The sequence below is a fragment of the Nicotiana attenuata genome, unplaced genomic scaffold, assembly GCF_001879085.1.
Source record: "Nicotiana attenuata strain UT unplaced genomic scaffold, NIATTr2, whole genome shotgun sequence".
Taxonomy (NCBI): domain Eukaryota; kingdom Viridiplantae; phylum Streptophyta; class Magnoliopsida; order Solanales; family Solanaceae; genus Nicotiana; species Nicotiana attenuata.
Genome location: NW_017676213.1, coordinates 27,708 through 41,419, shown reverse-complemented (window position 1 = coordinate 41,419; position 13,712 = coordinate 27,708). Strand labels below are relative to the sequence as shown.

The following is a 13,712-nucleotide window of genomic DNA, read 5'->3' as shown; positions in this document are numbered from 1 at the left end:
ATATATATATATATATATATATATATATATCTTCGTGCTAGATTTAATAACGTGCAATATATATTGCCGTGACTTTGAGATTTAGCTATAAAAATCTCTCAGGTAACCCATAATACATATCTTCGTGCTACTGAAGAAGAATGTGAAATTGTAGTTGAAATGATTGCTTTATTTTAAAAAAGATAAAATTCAAAGTTGCCCTGCATTGAACCCGCAACCTGCCCCGCCCCGCTTTAAAAATTTTAAAATTATTTTAACCCGCCCCGCTTTAAAATTTTTAAAAATTATTTTAACCCGCTCTGCACCCGTATAAGAGTAAATCTGCCCCGCCATAACACACAATACACATTGCATTCCATTCNCTATTTTTAGTTTAAGCGATTAGATATGCGGCTATTTGGGTTAATTTTTCTTTCAAAATAAGGAACCTGGCCCAGCCCAAATTCCTTTCTTTATCGGGCTGTAATGAACTACAACTCCAAATTCTAAGCCCAAATTTATAAGGCTTTCAGCCTCATTCTCCTCAACGCTCCTCTTCTCCGTCTGAAAATTGCTCCCTCTCCAGGATCCTCTTTCTTTCTCTTTCTCTTCTCTATACAGAAAACTCCTCACTCTCTCTTTCTCATACGGAATCAAATTGTACGTCTCTCTTTTTCTCTAGTCGCCCCTCTTTTCTACATTTTTTTCCTTTATATCTTTCTCTGATTTTACAAAAATCTGTATGTTTTTTTAGCAATAATTTTTATAGGGTAAAACCAGAATTTTCGTGGTAACAAAAATGATTTTGTGTACTGGATACAATGCCGGTGTTTGCTCCCCATTTTCTAAAGGAAATATCACTTCGATATCATCGAGGTGGACCCCGCTATAATAATTATTTGCATGGCACCTGAAGTTTTGAGTAATTAGGAAAAATGCTTGTTTGTTAATTCAATTTTGTTAAGTTTCTTGAGAGCTGCTTCTGGTACTCTAATTCATGCCCTTTCTTAAAAAAAAAGAGCTGTGTCTTTTGATCTTTTCTAAGTGACTCTCTGAAATGTTGGTCTTGCACTTAATTTAATCCTAATGTTTTTTATTCAGTTACAGGCACAAAAGTACATTAATAGTCTGCATACACCCACCCACCCCACCCCCACACCCACCCCCAAAAAAAGGAAGAAAAAAAAGAATCATTCTCAGGAGAAAAGGTTTAGTCTTTTAACTCGGCCTCCATAAAGTGGTTGATTTATTATTAGATTGAAAAAAGAAGAAGTTGACATGATATAATTTTTATGGAAAGAAAGTTAGTTTCTCTAAAGAAATAAAGAATCACATCTATTGCTAGAAAATTTCAGATAATTATTTGTATTTTGCATCTAACAGTTGGTTGCTGGTGTATGCAGTATATTTGAGTAGTTTTATCAAAGGCTTGGTTGAAGTGTGCTTTAAGCCCTGAAGTTAAGGACAAGCATTGTTTAGGCGACGCCTTAGGACACCTAAGCATCAAGGTGTGTGTTTCTGTGCGATGATCAAGTCTTGGTGAAATGTTGCTACTTGGTCCGACGCTATTGAGAAAAGGTGTTGTTTAGTTAGTCTTTGTTGTTCATGGATTGTCTGGAAGAGATATAAATGTAGCTGGCAAAATTGATTATTACGAAGATATTATTATTTTGTGATTAGGAATGGGAAATTAGAAATCTTGTGTAAGAAAGCTAGTCGCTGATCTAAATGAAAAAATTAAAGTTGCATCTTTGCATTTGAATAAGGGATATAATATGCTTTTTGACTTGATCGGCATGGTTTTTGCTGCATATATTTTACTTAATTGCAGTCTATAAATGCCTTGGTTCATATAATTCGTGACATTTGTGAGTGCTCCTTTCTACGCTTTTCGTATATGTCAACACTCTGTTCGAGTATTAGGCCTAATGGCTTAGCCAAATTCCTAAATTTTGGTTCTAGACATGGCCCACTGCATTCATAGATAACAGCATTGGAAGCCTTCCTAGCCACCTACAGTGCAACCTGCCTGCGCAAGACCGTAACTTAAGTTACTCAGTGCTCCATAAGTGGGAAATGCTGCTTAAGTTACTCAGTGCTCCATAAGTGGGAAATGAAAGCAGCATTTGTTCGGATCCTCCCACATGCTCAATTTTTCTTTTTTTGGATAACCGTGGTATCCAGACTAGTTTGCATGCACCTTGGCTAATTCTATGTGATACCTTCTATCTCCCACCTGCAAGGAAAAATTTTCTACTAGGCTCGCGATTTGAACCTGAGACCTCAGGGCTCTCAACCCACCTCATTGACCACTAGGCCACACCCATGGGTGCATGCTCAATCTTTTTGTAGCGGTCTCCCAGAGATTTTTATCATCATTACTGCAACCTTTATTTTGCTCATTCATGGAGTTTTATTTAGTACCTCAAAGAAATATGATTATCCAGCGTTGGGCAGTAATGCTAGTTGTCTTGGATTTAGGGCAATGTAGTCTTCAGTTTAGCCGTGAGTCAATTTCTCTCCACCGGGAGTACTCCTTGGTGATCCATTCGAAAAATTACCTTTTGCCATTTCCAAGTGAGATAGAAGTTTGATTTCAGTTTCCAGTTATGTTGATGCTTGATGGGACCAGGGAAGAAATATAGAAGAAACCGGATGATTAACTTTCTCCTGTGAAACATAATATACTAGGTTTTTGGACCTGGTGGTGAGGAGAATGTGAAATATGCTTGGAAAAGCTTCAATATTCTGCTTGTCTTCTTCATCCTTTAGGGGGGTTCTGACTTAACTCAGAAAGGTGTATTATCCTCAATCTTATCTTACGAAATCAATTATCTTCCGTAGCAACAGACTTGGTTGATGGCACATGGTAGAGACAGATTTTCCTTTTCAATTGGTTGCAAACTAAGGGTTCTCAATCATCACATCAGTTGCAATGATTTGCACCTTTCTTTAGTTTTATCTTTTATTATCTAGTCCTTTATAATTGCAAACTCTGAATTGTTCATTCTGTGCTGTTTGGTAAACGCATCTCATATTAACTGTAGGTTCACTGATTAAAAAGAAACCCACAAGAAAGAACAATGCCGACAAATCCAAGAGTTGCAAAAGCATTTCGTGCTATGAAGGATATTGGAATCTCTGAAGAAAAGGTGAAGCCAGTATTGAAGAGCCTTCTAAAATTGTATGACAAGAACTGGGCGCTTATTGAAGAAGAGAATTACAGAGCACTTGCAGATGCAATATTTGAGAAAGAGGAGGCAGAGGTTCAATCTATCCTTTTCTTTTTTAATCTTTCTTTTCTTCTCTTTCTCACACATCTATTCTACCCTGAAATTTCTTTATTTTTCCTGTATAAAAAATATTTATTTGCTTAGTACGAATTTAAATATTCTTGCTTTGTGTCATTTTTGCAGGCAGCAGGAAGTAAGAAGCCTGAGAATATTGAAGTACAAGCTCTAGTTTGGTTGCCTGTATTTTGTATATGTATTCATATTGATGTCTTTTCTCATTTCCTGTCACCTTATCTCGGTGCCTTGTCATGTTTCTAGCAAGAGGAGGTTTTGGAGGAAGAAGCAGTGGATGAGGAGCCTGAAAGACCCTTAAAGAGATTGCGATTAAGACATCAAGAAGGTCAAGCTTCATCTTCTGCTAACAATTCTAGCTCTGTTTCAGCTGGGACTTCATTCAAAATGCCGAAAGTGGAGGAGGAAGCTGAGCTACCTGGAACTAATTCCCAGGGTCGCTCACAAGGCCCTCAGCTGAATAATAGAACATCAGCAGCTGAGTCCCTATCTGTCCCATGTCTGACATATGCCAGAAACAAAGGGAAGCAACCAGTCTCACCTAAAGCTTCGATGTTGCCAGAAAAGTCTGGTCCCAGTCAGACTGCTGGTCCTGAGAGATATCAGCCTTATAGTGATGACAGAGTGGAAAATGATACTAATTCTCGGCAGAATCATCGCAAAGGGAAAGAACCTCAAGCAGCTCAAATCATGTCCAGGGAGAAAAGTTTAGTCCTTGGGAAAGCTTCTCATGCATCAAACCTCAAAGAGCCACAGAGTGAGCCTGGCATCAAGCTGTCTCCGAAACAGAAGATGTTGGGTACTCATGCTTTCGTCAAGCCTAAGGATGAACCATATGATCTTGATAGCCCACAGTTCGAGGTTCCTATTGCTGTTATTCACCCTGGTATGTATTCCCTCAAATAGCAGGACTTTTGTCCTTATCATGTCACAATTTAAATTCTTCATGCTAGTTAAATTTTCCTCGCCGGTAGAGCTAGTGACTTTTCTCTGTTGAGGAGCTAGGCTCAATACATATCTCTAGATTGGTTTACTAGTTTACTAATTGATGTCCTGGGATGGGTGCCATATGGTTCCTCATCATTGTGCATTTATTGAGTAAACATAAAATTTTAATAAGAACTCTCGCTGTCCCATATTTGTTTGTTTGGAACCATTTTCTTTTTCTTTCATATCTCTCAAAAAGATTGGTACTTCCTATATTTAGGAACTCCTAATATTTACCTTCCCTGTTTGCCCTTAGTGAGATGCTATGCTAGATGTTGACGTTATTTATGTGGACCCTACTATAGGGATACTTTTGGTACTTTATACATATTAAGCTTATGTGTCAAAGGTCCTCTATTTCTTAAACTTTCTTCCAATCAAGTTGTGCCAAACAAATTGGTATAGAGGGAAGATTACCTTATAATGTCATTAGTGGATGTCTCTTGGGAAATTTCTTAGTAACATCTTAGCTAAGAGTTCTCCTTTCTAAAGGCCATTTTTTTCGATTCTGTAGAGCCATCAAACAACAAAGGTTCTTCAAGTGGTAATGCCTCAAGAAGAGAGCCAGAAACTTCTGAAATCTTAGCAGCAGAACTGAGAGGCGGAAGAGAAGCAGATGAGGACATTCCAACTTCATCAAATGGACTGGGAACAAGTCATGAGCTAGTAAAAGCGCAGAACGGGTGTTATTCTAACATAGATATTGCCTCCTCAACTTTTGGAGAGGTAAAAGTCTCTATAGGTTGTGACTCAGCTCTTGGTAGATCAGACTTCCATTTGCCTAGTCTAGAGGCTGTTCTGAAATTGGTGGAGGCTAAATGTCTTAAATCATACAAAGTCCTGGACCCTAACTTTTCTGTGACAAAGCTGATGAAAGACATGTGTGAGTGCTTTTTGGAACTGGGAAGCCAGTACAATCGTGAATTGCAAGAAACTAGAAATGTGGATGCAGAAAATGATATTGGTTATAGAAGAATTGCTCTAGTTTCTTCAAATGGATCTATAAATTCAGAACTTGATTCTGGTGAGGCTCAACCAGAGAAACCACAACTCCCTCCTCCTTGTAATGGTCACACTAATAGCACCAAAGCTGATCAAACAGCATCTGAGGAGAATTGTGGTAGTGCTCCATGGATTAATCAAAATATTCTTGAACATGCTACGTCTCAGAGTCCGGGACCTCTAAGTATAGAACTTGCTGGTATGGAGGCTCAACCAGAGAAACCACAGCTCCCTCCTCCTTGTAATGGTCACAACAACAGCACCTCAACTGATCAAGTAGCATCTGCGGGGAAATGTGGTAGTGCTCCAGAGATTGATCAGAATGTTCTTGAACATGTTACGTCTCAAAGTCCGGTGGCTGTGTGTGAATCAACTCCAGATGAAGCAGTTTCTTGTTTTGTTGAAGATATAACCAAGGGGCAAGAGAAGGTTATGATTTCATTGGTGAATCAAGTTAATAGCAAAAGCCCGCCATCCTTTCACTACATAGCTCAAAATGTGGTTTTCCAGAATGCATATCTGAATTTCTCTCTGGCTCGTATTGGTGATAACAACAGTTGTTCAACTTGCTGTGATGATTGTTTGTCACTGTCCACACCTTGTGCATGCGCATATGAAAGTGGTGGTGATTTTGCTTACACAACAGAAGGCCTTGTCAAAGAGGATCTTCTTAAAGAGAGTATTTCTATGAATCGTGACCCCAAGAAACACTGCCAATTCTTTTGCAAAGAATGCCCATTGGAAAGATCGAAAAACGAGGATATTATAGAACCTTGTAAAGGTCATCTAGTGAGGAACTTCATCAAAGAGTGTTGGTGGAAATGTGGCTGTAATAAACAGTGTGGGAATCGTGTGGTACAGCGAGGTATTAGCCGCAAGTTACAGGTAAGAATTTGTGGTTGATGTTGGAATGGTCTTTGGTAATGTGCCTGATGCAGTAAAAACTCATGCATTATGTTTTTGAGGCACACTTTTGCTGTAATCTGCTATACTTTTTTGAGCTACTTAGAAATCATTTTTGTTTCTTAGTGATTACTTTTAAAATTATTCTTGATGTTCTGTATTAACTTCATTTAGGTTTTTGCTGGTTTTACTTATTTCAGGTGTTTATGACTCCTGAAGGGAAAGGGTGGGGCTTACGTACCCTTGAGGACCTTCCAAGAGGTGCTTTTATTTGTGAGTATGTGGGAGAAGTTCTTACGAACGCAGAACTATTTTCTCGCGTTTCACAAAGCCCCAATAGTGAGGAACATTCTTATCCCGTGCTGCTTGATGCTGACTGGGGTTCAGAGGGCGTCTTAAAGGATGAAGAAGCCCTTTGTTTGGATGCGACATTTTTCGGGAATGTAGCCAGGTTTATCAATCACAGGTAAGTACATAGTAGGATCTTATGTTTTAACTGTCTTTTGCTGATTTTCTCCCCCAGCTTCAACTTTCTTTTGGGGTATCAGTTTTGTGTCAATTCGTTTTTTTTTTAATTTATTCGTAGTCTAGGAGTTATAGGTGTTGTACTTTGACTATTTGTTCAGATGTCAGGTGGTACGTACTTGAATTAGTTCTGGATCTTTTCTGCATTTTAACTTCTCAAATGCTGATGAAAACCTTTTTCCTTTTCTTGGTATATTTGATGGTTCACTCGTGTTCAGTCGGCATAAAACATTCACATCCTTTGTAATAAATTCTGCTCATGTTTTCTTTTTCGTATTCCTGCATCTAGCCACCTCTGACTACTCTGTCTCTAAAAGCATGCCCACATATTTGTGTGCCTTGAAATTTGCATAATATTACCATTTCAGAATCCATTATTGTTTCCCATTCCCCTTTTTGAAAGTTAAACCAGAAATTGAGGGACAAATGAAAGAATGATAGGAAACAATAGCCAAAGAAAGCTATGCATTTTTTTGCATATTAGATATATTCATCACCCATAAATATGTCACTAACCCGTGTCACTGCATGTGATTTTGTTTTATTGTTGTTTTGGTCCAGATGTTTTGATTCAAATATGGTTGAAATACCAGTTGAAATAGAGACTCCAGATCACCACTACTATCATGTGAGGAACTTTGTGCTTCTGGATCTTTCAATTTGTCCTCAACATTCACTCTAGCTCTTCAAACTAACGGTTTTTCTGGATATCTCATGTGTTTGATGCAGCTTGCCTTTTTCACTACAAGAAAGGTTAAGGCATTGGAAGAACTCACTTGGGTGAGTTGGCTTGAGCTGGTTCACACATGCTTATTGTATTCTGGTGCTCTTGATTTTTTGTGCTTCTGAAAGATATCTGTCTATTCTATACTATCTATATATAAATTCTCTCTCTCTCTCTCTCTCTCTCTCTCTCTCTCTCTCTCTCTCTACACACACACACACACACAATAGAAGTTTAATTGGTATCTGGACATGGTTGTTTCTAGAGCAATGATCCTCGTTTATAGTAGATATAACAAAATGACTCGACTAGAACTATGCCCTACCCCCCCCCCCCCCTTCCCCAACCCAACCCCACGGGCAAACGAAAATAGAAAAAGAATAATCAAAACCCAGACTTTCTTGTAAAGAAAAGCTTCATAGATGGATTGATGCTTCTGAACTTTGAGTACTTCTAGTCTAATTCTTCAGAGCTCGAAAAAATGTGATTTATCCAAGTATGGTGCATCTTTAATATAAAGAAAAGCACCATGATTTGAGGAAAAAAACGGATTGATGCTTCTGAACGTTGAGTACTTCTAGTCTAATTCTTCGTAGCTTCTTTTTGATATTTGATAGTATATTTTTTTCTTGAATTTGGTTCTTGCAGGATTACGGTATTGATTTTGATGACCATGAACATCCAGTAAAAGCATTTAGATGCCAGTGTGGTAGCAAGTTCTGCCGAAATATGAAACGTCCAAGAAGTAAGTTTTTTTCCAGAACGTAAGGTTTATCTGTCGTTTTAAGAATTTGAGTTTGCAAGTCAAAGTCTCCATCTTGCTTTGCTAGTAAAAGTTGGTAGCTACTGCATGGGTTTGGTCACAAATTGGATGAATTTTCAAAAAAAATATATATGCAATTATATATTCCTCAATTATTGGGCTCGAATAAAACAAGAAAAAGAGCTTTTAGCATTGAAGAGTTTTATTGGATATTGGTAGTCTTGGCTAGAATTACTCTTATGACATGTTTGCAATTTCCTGAAAACTGTCCATGTGCACGACTAGATCTATTTTATTGTACGTGTACCTGACTGTAGTCTTTATTATATATATATATATATATATATATATATATAGATATTATGAATTTGGCATTTTCCTAATTGACTATAACTCTTATCAAAAGGGATGACTGTTTGATATTTAGAAGTCCCTATAGTTTTGGGGTTTTGGGAGGGGGGGGGGGGTACTTAACCCTGTTTTCAAGATGTTACAATATCAGCAATCTAGGGCGGGTAGGTAAACATTTTGCATGTTGCATTTTGTATTTGATGAACCTACAGCAGCTGCTTCAGTGTCCCCTCAATCTACCTTCAATGAAGTTTAGGTGAGACTTTGTATTTGCACCATAATATATATTTCCAGTTAGCAAGCTATTATCATCAGTGTTCGACCAAGTCATCATATAGGTTGATATTTGTTTTATTGCTCACTCGCTCAGTGTCATGCTACCATGTAGGATCCAGAGCAAGGAGAGGATGGTGATTTCTTCCAAATAACATATGGCCGATTTCTGACTTTGGTTGATCCTGAAAGCTGTGACTGGAACTACCAAGACTCCGTGATTATTTAGAATCTTTGAAGGGTTCTGGTGTACTTGTGCATTTGTGTAGACTGCAGAAGGGCTAACATATTTGTATTTGCAGAATAGTATTTGTGATAGAATTTTCAAGGATGTCGCGAATAAGCTAGATCTGCTGCCTTTCTTGTTGTATATTAGGATTCTTCGGTACATTTGATTAGATGCTGGAGGGCCTATGGTGCCCACACATGGATACCATAGCATAATGTGGTCTAGGCCATGCGTTTAGCTTGAAGGCGCTGAAACTTACCTTTTGAACTCTCATTCCTATGCTCATAATTGCTGCTTGGCCAGTTCTTTCAGTTCTCAGTTTGTCCGTGTTATTTCTTTTTTAAATCGAACTTGGTAACCTTGCATTTCATTTGGCAACTTTTTTCCCTATTGATTACAGAAGAGGAAGCAGAGCTAGAATATAACTCTTGGTTTTTCATCTGGGATTAAGTTGTAGTAGATTGATGGATTGTTAATCATGGTTATGAAGTATATTAAAGATAAAAAAAATAATCGGGATTAAGTGATAAAATTATAAATAAAGATATATGTATTCATATTGATTTGGTGTAAACAACTAATGTGGATCCCGGTTTTTCTACAAGGGTCTTTCGAAATATCGTTTGGAGAAAATTTGATGTTTATTCGTTTTTGCGATCAAATCTTGCTCAACTTGTTGAAGAGATCATCAGAACTAATTCTAAGTTAAACAATGAAAGACAGAGGAATTAACAATGCAACACATAGCAAAATGTCAACTATGCACAATTCAGCTCTACAAAATGCAAGAGATAAATATTTTTTATTTTAAAACTTTGATATAAAACGGGAACACAAGAACTTCGCAGAGGTTCATCCTGTAGAAAGGCTAAACTTCCTCAAATTCGATAAAAAAAATGTATTTCAGAATAATGTATTTACATTTTTTTCCTCCTATGTCGAGAACAAGTACATAGGAACTCTGTACATACGGTTGTACAACATAATAAATACATATATACACTACGTTTAATAGGTGTAATCTCACCGCGTCTTGTCTCTATCTATAACTCTTTAATGAAGGTAGTCAAGTAAGCACACCATCTGAAAACATGAATTCAAGAAACAGAGTGCTGCACAACTTTTGCCTCCAATTGCAGGGAGCTTCTATTATGCGGCTTGGTGAGTACTTCATCCTCAGTACCACTAGGCATGAGGGGCTTAATACCCCCTGGATTCAGTGGGAACAGAATATTGTAGTAACCTTCCATTATTTGCCCCATATTGCAAGTTTCTGCAACCTTTGGTATCTGTTCAACATTAAAACACATATCTCACAAGCTATCTTTATTGCCCACTTGCCGCTTGTTAATCATATGCAAAGGTACATTCAGGATGCCGAACTAGTGAGTTCAAAATGAGTGCAATCTTAACATATATATGCATTTTTATTTTATTTTGCACGTGTATGTAGTTTGAGCAAGAAAATAATAAGTTCAAATGAACCCACAAAACGCTCTAGATCCGCCTTCTAGCATATGACAAGTATCGTTAGTTCAGTGATAAAGTGCTCTCTTTTCTGATAAATAGTTCAAGTGACTAACTACTTCATTAACAATATCAGCAGGCTATCTGACTATTTATCACAGCATATGTTGAAACGTTAATGAAGATCAGTGTTTACATTAATCACAACTGAAGTACTCCGATCCAATTCTACTAGTTGTTCAAGATACCATATTCAAACGGACTTTTTTCTCCTATTGAACATACGCAAGAAAGAAATTTTAGTACCTGATAAATGTCTCTGAGATATCCATGGAGGTTAGGAAATTCAACGAGCTTCTTTTTGGTGCATTTAAAGAGCACATTGTAGACGACATCAAACCGAATCAAAGTAGTGAACAAGCATACATCTGCAAGTGTCAAAACATCCCCACATAAATACCTTGATCTCCTCAAATGATCCTCCAACATTTCCAATGTTCTAAACAACCCTTCTGCTGCCTTATCATACGCTTCTTGACTTTGTGCAAATCCACACCTACAAATATTCAAGAAAGGCACACAAATTACTTCAACTACACAACCAAACTAAATATAGTCCACACTCAGCACGAGTTCCATTCACTCAATCTTGGTGAGCAGGCTTACACAGTACATGTGCTTGTAGATTGGAAAATATTACTTAATAAATTAGTTGAAGTGCGCACAAATTGAGTAGAAACAATTTACTCTTCATTTCAATTGCCGAGAGTCTACTGGAAACAGTTACTCGTTCCTCTACCTTACCGGGTAGGGGTAAGGTCTGCGTACATAATACCCTTCCCAGACTCCACTTGTGGGTTTAAACTGGGCCTTGTTGTTGTTGTTGTTGTTTTACGTGGCATTCTGACATATTTGACGTCCCAATATGTGATACCATTCCAATTTTTATATTAACTTTGTAAATTTTAGGACCAAAATTCAAACTTTGATATGTATTCTTTGTCGAATCAACTTTTAGCCATTACTTCTACATTTTCTTCTATTATCATTAACATAATATACAAGTTAAGTCAGAATCTTAAAGTCCAAGCTCATTCTTTCACTGTCACATAAAATGAGACGGAGCGAGTAACTTTAAAAAAGAAAAAGAATTCAAGCATACTCTTTCCTACAAAATGACACACATTCACACACACACACACACAAAACATAATGGCACATTTTACCTGTACACACCATTGTTAACGTTGGGATAGATAATCTCATTCCATTTTCGAATCTCATCTTTCAATGCAGGTGGTGAGAGATCCAATTCAGGATTCCCTGCAATTCCATTCAAACCCGAATTGAAAAATTCAATAATATCATAACTTTCATTACAAAAAACCTCTTTTTTCTCCACGTCCCACAACATTGGTACAGTGGATCGACCATTATAACCTCCACGTGTCAGCTTATACACCTCTCTCAAAGTTTTACACCCATTGGCTTTATCCAAACACGGAACAAGCTTATCCTTATTCGGGTCAGTATGAACCCGGAATTCCCATGACCCGTCAATACCTGGAGAAGCAATGGAGACCGGAATAGAATCTTCTAGACCCTTAAGAGCTCGAACAATTAGAGTTCTGTGGGCCCAAGGACAAGGCAGACCCACATAAAGGTGGACATTTTTGGAGAATTTGGGGTTAGAAGTTATACGAAATTGAGAAGTGGGTCGGGTGTAGGAGCCGGTGGGGTCGGAAGGAGCGAGCTGAGACATCATGAGGTGCCACGTGGTAGACCATGTGGAACGGACGGTGGAGATGAGGAGCTGGGGTGGTAGGGATTGACCCCATAGAAGCTTAGTAATGGTGGTTATGAGGTTGGTGTTCGGATTTTGGTTAAGTGACATCTTTGGAGTTGAGGAACATAGCTTATGATGAAGAAGTTTAGTGTGTGTGCGCGAGTTTTTTGATGTGAGAAAAGGGGTGGAGATGAAGGAGGTGATATGGGTAGAATACATGTTTTTTCTGGTGTTATTACCAGACAGAAGTTAAAAGGAAAATTGGAGGAGATGAAGAGGGAGTAAGAAGGATGGTTGAAAATTGGAAAATGGGCTTGATTTTAAGACTGCAATGTGGCCCGGGCCCAGCCCGGAACCGGCCCGGCACCGCGGGCCAAATGGGCCGGTCCCAATTGGTACTATAAGCCCGTAGCGTGCCGGTCTTAAACAAATAGCCCACGAGCCCGGGACCATTAAGCTCGGGACCGACAGGCGGGCCTGGGCCGGTTCAACCGGGCCTAACGGTCCTCAACGGCTATAATTTTAAAAAAAAAAAATTTAAAAAAATGACCAACGGTCATATTTTAAAATCTAGCCGTTGGCCATCAAAAAATAGCCGTTTGGGAGTTTAAAAAATAGCCATTTGGCCCCCAAACTTTATTTTAAGAAATTTTGAACTTGCAGAATCACAACCAGAGATAGACGAAGCTTATGAAGAAATGATAGCAGAACTTGCGGAGGATGCTGCTTCGCCCGGAAGCGGTGATGAACAAGCTTCTTTTTCGCCACCACCAACGGAACTTCCTCCGAACCTTGAAGGATTTATGAAATTTGTTAGAGATACTATGTAGATTATGGTGTAACTTGTACTTTGGCACATCTTCTTTAGTTCTTTTTTTCTTTTAATGGTGGTATTAGCACCTTGTTGTGCTCATTCCATTGGGGGGAGGAAGACTAAGAAAGATATTGTCATTTTTGTTAGTGTCGTAATAATAAAAATTATAAGACATTCCCTTGAATATCTCTTTGCAATTTTTTTGTGTGTTTAAATTTGACTTTTTAGAAGATTTAACTTACAATTCTATATAAGCTATAATATATTTACAAGAAATTATATATAAGGAAATATATATACATAACATACTATATATACTATATATACTACATATATACATACTTACACACACACACACACACACACGCGCACACACACACACACACACACACACACACACATATATATATATATATATATATATATATATATATAGTACATATAAGCTATATATAAGATATATTTAATTTTTTAAAATGGTGGGCCCCACTGACCGTTGCCAACGGTAATATTGCACAATAGCCTATTTTTTTTAAACTTTTTCAATTTACAAAACTAACCTTCTCTAAAACTATAAATATCTCCCCCCCCCCCCCCCCCCCCC

At 37.9% G+C, this 13,712-nt stretch overlaps 2 protein-coding genes across 3 annotated transcripts; one reads left to right on the top strand and one right to left on the bottom strand.

Moving 5' to 3' along the window:
- The first annotated feature begins 521 nt into the window (after window positions 1–521).
- Window positions 522–9,359, top strand: LOC109220851. 2 transcript variants are annotated; one of them, XM_019385319.1, is made up of 11 exons: window positions 522–639; window positions 1,383–1,487; window positions 3,027–3,245; window positions 3,396–3,428; window positions 3,531–4,170; window positions 4,786–6,158; window positions 6,377–6,642; window positions 7,263–7,329; window positions 7,431–7,481; window positions 8,074–8,170; window positions 8,928–9,359. In XM_019385319.1, the coding sequence occupies exons 3-11, from the start codon at window positions 3,063–3,065 to the stop codon at window positions 8,951–8,953; spliced, it is 2,736 nt and encodes a 911-aa protein (XP_019240864.1). In that variant the 5' UTR covers window positions 522–639; window positions 1,383–1,487; window positions 3,027–3,062; the 3' UTR covers window positions 8,954–9,359. The 2 variants fall into 2 exon arrangements, with proteins under 2 accessions (XP_019240864.1, XP_019240863.1); XM_019385318.1 differs by having other exon boundaries at window positions 1,383–1,557.
- Window positions 9,360–9,899: 540 nt separating this feature from the next.
- Window positions 9,900–12,580, bottom strand: LOC109220853 (glutathionyl-hydroquinone reductase YqjG). Its single transcript, XM_019385320.1, has 3 exons — window positions 11,735–12,580; window positions 10,815–11,064; window positions 9,900–10,330 (listed from the first exon to the last, which is right to left on the bottom strand). The coding sequence occupies exons 1-3, from the start codon at window positions 12,511–12,513 to the stop codon at window positions 10,139–10,141; spliced, it is 1,221 nt and encodes a 406-aa protein (XP_019240865.1). The 5' UTR covers window positions 12,514–12,580; the 3' UTR covers window positions 9,900–10,138.
- Window positions 12,581–13,712: the final 1,132 nt, after the last annotated feature.

Bases quoted from the DNA above. Each gene is read 5' to 3' on its own strand.
- LOC109220851 (XM_019385319.1), top strand. From the start codon at position 3,063: ATGCCGACAAATCCAAGAGTTGCAAAAGCATTTCGTGCTATGAAGGAT. The intron at 4,171-4,785 runs GTATGTATTCCC...TCGATTCTGTAG, and splicing joins TATTGCTGTTATTCACCCTG to AGCCATCAAACAACAAAGGT. The intron at 8,171-8,927 runs GTAAGTTTTTTT...GCTACCATGTAG, and splicing joins AAATATGAAACGTCCAAGAA to GATCCAGAGCAAGGAGAGGA.
- LOC109220853 (XM_019385320.1), bottom strand. From the start codon at position 12,513: ATGTATTCTACCCATATCACCTCCTTCATCTCCACCCCTTTTCTCACA. The intron at 11,065-11,734 runs GTAAAATGTGCC...GAATATTTGTAG, and splicing joins GTTAACAATGGTGTGTACAG to GTGTGGATTTGCACAAAGTC. The intron at 10,331-10,814 runs GTACTAAAATTT...AATGTTGAACAG, and splicing joins ATCTCAGAGACATTTATCAG to ATACCAAAGGTTGCAGAAAC.